This window comes from Metarhizium acridum, assembly GCF_019434415.1.
Source record: "Metarhizium acridum strain ARSEF 324 chromosome Unknown scaffold_141, whole genome shotgun sequence".
Lineage (NCBI taxonomy): Eukaryota > Fungi > Ascomycota > Sordariomycetes > Hypocreales > Clavicipitaceae > Metarhizium > Metarhizium acridum.
This window is the reverse complement of record NW_027094020.1, coordinates 2,792,620-2,803,051: the sequence shown is the minus strand read 5'-3', so window position 1 is coordinate 2,803,051 and position 10,432 is coordinate 2,792,620. Positions and strand designations below refer to the sequence as shown.

General features: G+C 53.0%; 1 protein-coding gene across 1 annotated transcript; it reads right to left on the bottom strand.

Annotated features, from left to right (window-relative positions):
• Positions 1–281: 281 nt before the first annotated feature.
• On the bottom strand, positions 282–2,362 carry J3458_009488 (uncharacterized protein). Its single transcript, XM_007815648.2, has 3 exons — positions 2,165–2,362; positions 1,153–2,091; positions 282–1,083 (listed from the first exon to the last, which is right to left on the bottom strand). The coding sequence occupies exons 1-3, from the start codon at positions 2,291–2,293 to the stop codon at positions 559–561; spliced, it is 1,593 nt and encodes a 530-aa protein (XP_007813839.2). The 5' UTR covers positions 2,294–2,362; the 3' UTR covers positions 282–558.
• Positions 2,363–10,432: the final 8,070 nt, after the last annotated feature.

Here is a 10,432-nt window from a genome sequence, read left to right as displayed (position 1 = left end):
TGGAGATTGATTGTCCTGGGCGTGTCAAGCAGAGCAAAAATCAAAACCTCTGCCCAACCAATATCATGCGCGTCTGTAGTGCAGGCTAGACAATGTACGCGATACGACGAGCCATACAGTCATTCAGTGACATCATGGTATTTGAAGCTTCGTTTATTTGGAAAATTAAAGGAATGGTGACTCTTCTCGGGAAGACGTGAAAAAATCTACCCCCCCCCCAATCTCCCCGGGGCCACATAGTCTGTAGACATAGTTGATGAAATAGAAATAACATCCAGGTCATCAAAAAGAGTCGAGAAGTAAATTATTCGAGCTACCAAGGAATGAAGATGTTAAAGGAAAATCCCTCCTCGACACCGTGCACTTTCCAATAGTCCCAATAAACCCCCAATTTCATTACCCAAAGCAGATCGTGAAACTTGCGTTTGCATCTCTCGCCTCTTGTTGAAAGCTCAATATACAATTTCAGACCGCCCTCCCAAACTAGTGCACCCAAAATAAGTTTTCATTGCAACACACCAAAAAAACAAACCCACAACGAAAGGGGGGTATTATATATCAAATACATGCACCAGAGGCAACGCTCCCCGGAAAGCAGCCACGTGAGATGCCAGTTAGCATTCTGTGTGATGCTGCGGGAGGCTCCAATTTCATGGGGGCTCTGCTGTCCCAAATCTGCATATCCATCATTTCCCTTGAGCTTGCAGACGGTCCCTCCCACCGAGATCTAGGGTTGTGAACCTGGTTGATCACATCGTCTTCATTGTGGGTATGCTGGTGGTGAGGGTCAAGGTCCATCACGGTGCTGTCGCCTCCCATAGGCACTCCATCGTCATCTCTTCGGCCGCTGCCGCCGCCCGAACGCTTTTTTGCGGACAGCTTCTTGCGACGTCTGACATTAATCTCGCGAAAGCAGTCCATATACAGATGCTCTTCAAGTTTTAGGCCATTAACCAGCTTGACTTCAATATCGCTTGAATTCAAACGCATGTTACGGGACCCACCCATGTCGTGGAAAACATCGAGGATCGTTTTGTAGCGATCTTGCTCAACTTTTCTCCAAGCTTGGCGGAGAATTTCTTCCTATAAATGATTACTCAGTCAACAATCCATTCTCAAAGGTGACTTTTTTGGGCAAAGGGGATTGCTTACATCACGGGGTAGCCACTGGATGTACTTGGAGCGAGCACGCTTAAACTTCATTTGGAGCATTTCCTTGCCTTGTTTCTTGTTAAACTCCTTGAGAAAGTCATTCTGTATGCTGTCCCACATATCCTGGCCCCTCTTGTTGCGGTGGCGCCAGCGAGATTCAAAGATACACCGCTCTTCAGCAGGGCAGGTGTCTTTGAGAGTAGGAGGTACTTCGTCGCCATGGCAATTTTGGTGCTCCTCGGACGGATCTGGATGTGAGTTCATGGTTGACTTTCTACGGCTTGTCTTCTTCACGCGATTGCTGGCACCAGTGGCCCCAAGGCGTCTGCGGGGGGAGTCGCTCGGGGAGCGCAGTGTCCCGGCGGCTGGGTGCTCTGACTTTATTTCCCCGTTGTTGGAGCTCTCGCGACGAGGACGGCGAACATTTGAATTTCTGGGAGGCTCATGTGGAAGCGGCGCGGGAAGCGGGCTGTTGCGGTCTAGTTCCCGCGAGTGTGGTTCCATAGGAATGGGAGGATTGCCTCGGAGAAGCAGGTTGCTCTGATTTGGAATAGGTCCCATGTCCAGATAGTAGGGAGAAGCTGATTGTGACAATGAATGTGGTTGTGTGGCATCGGAAACGCCAAAGTTCCCCATGTAAGGCTCTGGTGGCCCAGGTGTGCGTCTGTCCGTGATGTAGAAGTCCGGCGCAACATGGCCTGGCGTGTGCATAGGAGAGCTTGTCTCATTGGGGTGGCTATTCATCTCGAACTGGGGATTATTCCACGGGTGGTACATCTTGGAGCTGGCCGGCGGGGTTGGCTCTTGGCCATGAGGGCTCCCGGGAGGAGGAGGATAGTGGCCCATCAATTTGGGCATCTGATGCAGAGGAGGCGAGTCTGCGGTTGAAATAGGTGTCAGGAGGTCAGGTTCGCAGTGAGGAAGTGCAAAAGACGAAACCTGGGAGAAAAATCGTAGGTCAGCTTAGCTAGGCCATTGCCTGGTATATTGATCCAACGAAGCCAAAACTTACTGTAGAGTAGGGAGTCAGGTCTGGATAGCTTGACGGAGATGACCTGTTGTCTGACAAGCTGGATGTATCTTCGGAAAGAGCGTCTGCTGGAGAAAGGACAGACGCAATGTACTGCTGCTGCGCAACCATGATTAGGTGAACCCTGCGAAAGGTGATTGCCAAGCAGTCAGATTATGTGACGGTCTCCCTGACCAAAATACCTCGATAACACGCTTTTGAGGTCAACCGTTGGCTTGATTGCGACAGAGAGGAGGCTGTTGCCGATACACAGAAGCAGCTGCGGCGAGGGTTATCGTTTCTTCCCTAAAAGCCGACCGATCTCAACTGGCACATATGAAGACCAACAATCTATCTATGTTCACGTACTTGTGAAGCAACCTTGGAAGACTTTGACCGAGGAGGAAGGATGGTGGGAACCAAGGGAACACAAGAATTAGGTGCGGCTCAAGTAACCAAATGACGACTGCGAAGAATCAGCATTAAGATGTTGGGTCCCTGTCTAAGCCAAGAGCAACGAGTATTAAAAAACGGTCTTGGACGAGGTAGGGACCAAGAATCAGGAAAAAGTGAAGAGATGGAGAGCAAAACACGAGAAGGTAGAAGGCCCGGCCTCTTTGTTATAAGCGGCTCGAGATTGAGGATGTGGTGCAGATCTTTTTGAACAGAGGACGACAACACTGGCCTAAAGCTTGGGCATGTACCTCGACTTTGCGTGGTACAACCAAGGGGTGCAAGGGGGTGCGGGTGTGGTGCAACAGCCTCGCCAGGGTGAGTGTCTAGGGGTGTGTGTGTGATTGCGCTCTGAAATGACATGGGATGGGGCGTGCAACGAGAGGGCGTGGAGATGACGCCTTAGCCCATCATCCTCATCCGCTTCTACTGAGTGGAACTCGTCTACCCCAGTCTGACCATGGGGTCTGTTGATGATGGGGCACACAGGGCAGGCAGGCACATCACGGCCGAGTTGGCCGATGAAACGTCGTCGACCATGGCTCTCAGGCTTTCGAGCTCGGCTTTGTATGCTCTTGTCCTGTCGTGCATGCGGATAGCCGCCGAAGTTCTGCTGCGCACTTGGGGACTCGCCCAAGGCCAGCATAGGGTCCAATAAGGTGTGGGCATGGGGCCAGCATGAACTCTTGCGTTGAGGGGCACAACGAATCCATACGTCCGAAAGATGGTGGGTGACGCCCGGAATCCCCTTGAGGGTCCAACTGGGCCGCTCTGGGCTGCAATTCTTTCCGTCTTGAGGCTCTTGAGGGTCTTGAGGCTCTTGCTGGCCCAGCTTGGCTGGAGAACTGCTGCTGTGCCGCCTTGCTGAAACCAACCAGATGATGCTCAACACACCAGACATTCGTTGCTTTTTGTTTGGCATTCATCAAGACCTGGTGGCTTGTTCTTGGTTGCTGAGCCTAATTCCGGATAACCTGTCCGCCTCCAGACAGGAAAAGGCGAGCTAAAGAGCCAACGGCCAGATCTGGGGGTGCTCTACTTTGTACCGATGGTGCCAAACTAAAAAAGAAAAGAAAAAGCTTCAAAGTCATAGCATCCTGGGGCCGTGCCGATCACGGCTCCATACTCCGTACGTATCGAATGTCAACAGCCAAGACAGCGTCGTATCCTGTCCGTTCGAGCGTGGCGGGGCATCGGACAGAAACCACAGGCTCTGAACTACGTACTCCGCACACGAGCGAAAACACAAGCCGTGACAGGTTTTAGCGGAGAGGAAGAAGAATGAAATGCAGCCCTGACCGATACAGATGTTGGCCGTTTCAAGCGCTCCGCACAATTCAACGTGGAGTCTCTTTTGACTTTGGGGGCAGAACCGGTACTCCGTCCTAGTGGATCAGATCCGCGGCAGGCAAGCGCAAGACGTGCCCACCGAGTTGCTTGGTTGGGAAGTTGCGAATTGAAGAAACATGAAGCTGGCTTGACGATGAGTCTGTTGACTTTCTGCAGGGACAATCTCAGTTGCGGCCCACAACCCGGTGGCCATGATCATACTCGTGCTTGGGCTGAGGTCTGGTGATGGGTACATGACAGCCAGAGCCAGAGGCGATCTTGATATGAGGGGGAGGAGCAGCCGCAGTACATGTTACTAAGTTTGGCGACAAGATGAAACCTAGGACTTTCACGGCTGGCCAGAAAAAATCCGGGCATACATTGCCACCGTCAGACTTGTGCAGGATGAGAGAGTATTTTGAGGGTGCGAAAAACCGTGGGCGCGGAGCCCACCACAGGATCAACAGATCATGGCAGAAGCATAGAGTGTTGGAGGCCCTTATTAAGCAAACCCTTGAAATGTTCGTCATTTCCTGCCGGCAAGATACGATGCAAAATAGCCAAGTGTCGGAAACGGAACAGAGCTTCCACTACAGCAAACGCTTGTTACAGCAATATTAGCGACAGAGAGCGCGGCACCCTGTAGACGATACCTTCATCATTGGCCCCTGGTGCACAAATATTTGGAGGTCGAGTAGGTCGAGCAAGTCGAAAGCACCCGCAGGATAGATAAGACAAGACTGGTGGTGGCCAATTGCCGGGCTTCGGCAGCAATGGGGAGCGAGATCAAAGCTGCACTCTGTAACAATAGCGGAGACAATAGCAGGAACAATAGCCAAGGGAAGCAACGCTGGTTGATGATGCCCCAACACGACGGAGCTACGGTCGAATATCGCCCGCTTGAGCATATCAGAATCGATGAAGCAGACAGGCCACTAAGAGGCACACGGACCACGCCGCCGAGAACCATGGTCTAGCGGCGCGAACGAAGCTCACTCGAGCGCTCCCGAGGCCTGAAGTCGTCAAGCCATCAAGTCGTCAAGCCGATGAACTTCCTCCCGGGATCCTCCGTTACAACCATCATCAGCAGCCATCCGAATGCCCACGACTTGGGCAGAACAAGAGACCAGAAGCAGCAGCAGCAGCAAGCAGGAGCAGGAAAAGAAACGGGAAGTAGACAGAATAAAATAAACCGAATAAATGCAACAAGCTATGGTAAATGACACCGCCGTCATTGCCTGCCAGCCTTGGAAGGAAGATGCAGGCTGAGATCCAGGCAAACGTCAAGGGGACTCGAAGCAGGGGTGCAAACGTCAAGTTGATGTGGGTGGGGAGAAGCTAGGCAAAAGGCCTGGCCTAAAGGCAGCCGGGTTGCGAACCCGTCTGAAGACCCACTCGACAACTCGGAGCGTGGCAGCGTGGCAGCGTGGCAGCGTGGCAGCGTCCAGCCTAAGAAGCCAGACAGCGGACTTGGAGACTAGGAGTGCGAGTGTTTACCGTGCGTCTTGGCACGGAGTCCCCTTCACTCTCAATGTTGGCCAGGTGCCGGAGATGCTCATTGCTGACATCTGGACTCAGCCTGCGCCTAGCGCCTGGATGGCTGAATGGTCAAGGCGGACACCAGGCCCTCACTAAGGCAGTTATCGTCGGCGACTTTTTTCCCTTTCGTCCTCGTCAGAGTGCCACACGAGATCCGCCATATTCAGGTACCAGCTAGCGCCAGCAGATCGCGGAAATGATGCGGGAAACGCCATGCTCAAGCCCCCAATCCGCCTCTGATCCGTCAATCCCATACGATACCTGCGATACACCTCTCCCGCTCCATCGACCGGCCGGGTTGGAGCGGATGCCGCTCGTGCGAATCTGCCAAGTTGCGCCGCGCAAGCTAGCCAGCCGAGAAAGCATTGTAAGGCGACCAGTCAAGAGATTCTCCCATGGGTGTGCGCGCGAAGACGGGCGATTCGGTCCCGGTAGAGTGTAGCATCGTTATCCAGAAGTAGCTCGAGAATTGCCTGGCCATCGTCAACCAAATCCACCTACACGAACGCAATGATGAGACGATGGCTATGGTTGCTGTCAGGCGCTGTTGCTAGTGTCACATTGCAGCTGACACCAACACGCAGCATCGACATGGATGGCAGGACTGGCAAGTGATCATGCATGCCTTCCATCCGATCCTGTTGAACGCTTTTTATGGCTGCTAGGTCGGTGTACTTGCGTCCAATCCAATCTTCACCCATACATACGCTGGCGCCAGAGCCTCCCATCCACATACCATCATGACGTTCAGAGCTCCGGGGAACAATGACAAAGACCGACTTCCACGGCCGACCTCTAGGGCCGATGGTCCAAACTTCAGACTTGCTCTGTGCTTCTTTAATCGCCACCCCCGTTGGCCACAAGCCGAAGTGTGACGCTTCGGAAAGCAGAAAGCCCTTACGACACAGCAGGGGATTTGTCACCCCGAGCCGACCGGGAAAAGGATCCGTGTGTACACCCGACAATCAAGTACGGAGTACATTGCCATGTTATCAAATTGACGTTTAATACGTTTAATACCTTGGCGGCGAGAGGGCAACGCGGGTAAATAAAGCCCATGAAATTTCAGCCTCTGTTGTCGACTTTCCCCGCAAACCACCGGCAGTCCCTTCCTGTCACGGGAAGCTTAAGAGGATAGGGAAAGCACGGTAGGTATGACAGGCCTCTCGGCGTTGAAGAGACTTAGAACCGAGGATTCCAGAGTTTGTACTCTTCCCGCCAGCAGGAGTTCTGGTTTGCCTTTGACTTCTCGATTGTGATACAACAAAGGCAGCTGAGCGCTCACATTGAGGCGCTTGACTTGGATCCTGTTTTTCACTCGGTGGCCAAATATTCTGCTTCATTTAATCTGCCGTTTCAATCGCCGACTAGTGTCCAACTAGTGGTTGTGCGCGATGTCCACAGAGGTCCAAGACCAAAGCAAACCATGCAATCGACCTCTATCTTTGCTTAGCACCATAATGGTCAGTATACGGAGCCCTTTGTTATTAATTACGATGTGACGTGGGCGTCCCAGGTGGCTTCAGACAAATGCTGATTTAGTGACTTTGGATCAAATTTGACAACCCAGTTGATAATGACAATCAAGGTTGCCAAAAACACACAAATTCAAGACGCACTCGCCGAAGCCAGAGGCCCAGTGGCCCAGCTACGAGTATGCTAGTATTCCCGGCTTGATGTGACACACGTATGCCATCCCCTGGGAAACCCTGGACCGAGGAGCGCGGAACGCCAAAAGCCTAGAAGGACATTACCAAAAGCTTCGAGATTAGAGCGCTGCCATGAGTGTTGATACTAGCAAGATTAGCTGATGGGACACAAACATTGGAATTACGCCACTACTGTAGACCCAGTCGATGTCGGGCGCTAGATGATAAACTCAAGGACTGGGGTGGATAGATACTCTGGTCATGAAATGCCTCTACGGCTAGGAGCCCTGGCCGTCTCGCGCCCGTTGCGTCAACACCACCCGCCAAATACAGGTGCAATTTTGACACATGAGAGCAAGAAGGGGCCCTCCAATATGCCAGATTACGGTTCATGCAGTGCCTGAGCACTCACAAACGGCTATCTAGCGCCATGGACAGCGTGTTGAATGGCTGTCTTAGCCACACAAACCTAGTGTTTATAGACGGAAATAGGTCATAGGTCATTGCTCACCCAACTCTGAGGCGTTTGGGCCCTGTCAGTCATCACTTCATCACAGCCCCAATTTCCAGTGCGCATTGGCCAACTCTGAGTCTGCTTAGGGACACAGTTTGCGACAGTCGCTCATGCCATCGAGGTGGTGGTTTGAGTGGGGTCTGTTGTGAAAATTTGGCGTCAACGGCAACGACATGGTAAAGGCGCGGAACTGCCAAAAGAGCCATTACTACATTTACATGTAAGAACTACCTTGTTGCATCAACACGGCCAGGATTGAAGAAGAGAGTCGTCGCATTTTGCCAGCTTCTTGGACCGTCACGAGAGTTTGACGCAATCGGAAAGCAAAAGCTCCCCGGCCATTTCCTAATCTGGACACGCTGGGCCCCATGCATTTATCTGCCACATGTGCCTTGGCAAAACAATGGTGGGCACTGGACGGGACGGCTTGGCAGCTCGACAGTCCATCTACTCCGCCCTACGGCATATTTGATAGGGCAGGGTGCGAGCAATCACGATCTTCACGGCTATTCAACATCCATTGTCCTTGTCCACCAAAGGAAAAAAAAACCGCCACCTACTGGCCATGCGGAGATGGGGAAAGTGTAAGTGTACAGTCAGGCCTTACAAAGCCAAGTGGAAGAAAGGACGCACGCCCCTACGGCTCTCATGTTGGTGGTTTATGGCATACAGTGCCTGCAATTTTGGATTGAAACGGCGAGGACCCCAAAACCCCAGTCTTTGTGGCTGGCAAGGCTAGGAATGGGGTGGGAGGGTCAGGCGAGCTATCAGCCAAAAGGCCTAGCGGCCCCGCATCTGGCCAGTCGTAGAGAATGGCGATGTCAGACCCGACCGGGACGAACCGAGCTGTCGGGACGCGCTAGCAAGGCCCGACATTGCCCAGATTGGACAGTTGCATCTCCAGGTCCGCTCTAGATTTACTCAGATCACCCCTCTGTGGGGCAATTCGTGTCCAATAGGCGTCTACTCCGGCAGACGCTACAACGACCACGAGAACCCCCTACGCGCGCGTTTGGTCTCTGTGAGGGGAGAGCCATTGGATACCGACGAGCTCTAAGCGAGCTGCACTGCCAACTCAGAAGCACAGAACCACACCACACCACACCACTCCTCGGAGCCCTCCCGCTTACTGAGCCAAACCATCGACCAACATTCGGAGTACTGCGACAACTCCAGAAGAACGAGCGGTGTTGGCGTTGGGGGTCTTGCCACCTCATCTGCCACGGCAAATCTCTAGGTATAGCACGGACTTACGGAGAAGGGAGAGCGCAGTGCGCCGCCTCCCGCGGCAAGCCTCTCTCGACTTCGGACCCGAGTGTGTGACGAAAGCCCGCCCTGCAAAGTCGAGGTGCCGGAGTCCTGATGGGTTTAGCTCCTTGGAGAGAAGGCCAAGAATCGACGAAAGTGTGCATACGCGTCTTTCTTGTGTGTGTGTGTGTGTGTGTTCTGTACGTCGTCTCATGGAGAGCATCTATTAACCGACGACCAGAAAAGCAGACGTCACGCACGTCTTGCATGAGTCTGTTGTAATGATGAGCCACACAGCCTCGTTCCAGGCTTGACGCAGCTGCAGCTGCAGCTCAGTGACCACGCCCCCAGAAGCCCTTTTGTCCTCGTCTAACGGCAACAAACGGTGATGATGGGGCCAGAATACGCCCGGCTTGGTGTTTGGTCAGCTACGCGATCTGCAGTCAAAATGCCGTGCCTTGTTTCTCAGCCGCGGCCGCTGTCGAGATGGCCCAACGGGCTTGAAGGGTTGACGCATCTGAGAAGGGGGAAAAAACCCTACGGCGTGATGCAGCGCGGCTATCGTGCATGATTCGCACCAAACTGATGGCCGGACGGGCAACCTTCCCGCCCATCTTCCTTCCTATTTCTATTACATACACACCGCTTTGTCTGGTTTTATGGGCTTGGACGGACTCGCATGGTTGCCAGGGAAGTAGACACCAAAGAGCTTTCACATCTAAGCGCCCAGCCCGCAGCGTATTTCAAAGCCCCTCGCTCATCAAAAAACACCGTCGTAATTGCACATCGCGGCATTCGCGAATCGTAAGCGATTTAGCGTCAAGGTAACGCCGCTGGTCTTCTCTTTCTCAGAGACTTGGTGACGTTGTTGGACCGTCTTGCATGCAATCTCATCAGCCGGGGAGCATTGGCGCCACCGAGGGTCTGGGGCGAACGATGAGAGGTTGAGCTGTATCTTCGCGTCCAAAAATCTGCCATTTGAGGACAGAAATCTGCATCGCCACTTCCTCTGGGTGGCCTAAAGCTGTCAAAGTACCGGTACTATACAGCCAGGCCATGTAGACATGGCGCATATAGCTTCATGAACAGAGGCGCGCGGGGTGTCGAGCCCCAGCAACATGAAAATGGATGCTCGGTTTCTTGATTACTCATTGCTACCATGGGCTGGAATCGAGCCTTTGGACCTCAGTAATTGGGGCCTATAGCCGGTCTGCTGCTGTTCAGTGTTCATATGCTACTATTCCGCATCAACTGTTGCACCGGCAAGCACGTTTCTACCTCATGTTGGAGCCAAACGAATCTTGACACTGGATAGCATCGCATTCCCGAGCACCTCAGTGGGCACCTGCCTCTCTTCATTCAGCCTGAAAGTCTTCAAACACGTTCCCGACACTGGCACCATAGGGACGAGGGACTTGTGTGTGTCGGCAGAAGGCCTCAAGTAGGCACGACCAACAACACATGCCAACTAGCCGCCTGCTGATCTGAACCTTCCCACCGGTCAACCTCAATGTATGCCAAGCGAAATGCGGATCCTTT

What these genes read in the sequence shown, in the direction of transcription:
- J3458_009488 (XM_007815648.2), bottom strand. Translation starts at nt 2,293, where the DNA reads ATGGTTGCGCAGCAGCAGTACATTGCGTCTGTCCTTTCTCCAGCAGAC. An exon ending in ACCTGACTCCCTACTCTACA is followed by an intron (nt 2,092 to 2,164) that starts GTAAGTTTTGGC and finishes TTTTTCTCCCAG; the next exon opens with GTTTCGTCTTTTGCACTTCC. An exon ending in TCCAGTGGCTACCCCGTGAT is followed by an intron (nt 1,084 to 1,152) that starts GTAAGCAATCCC and finishes AATCATTTATAG; the next exon opens with GAAGAAATTCTCCGCCAAGC.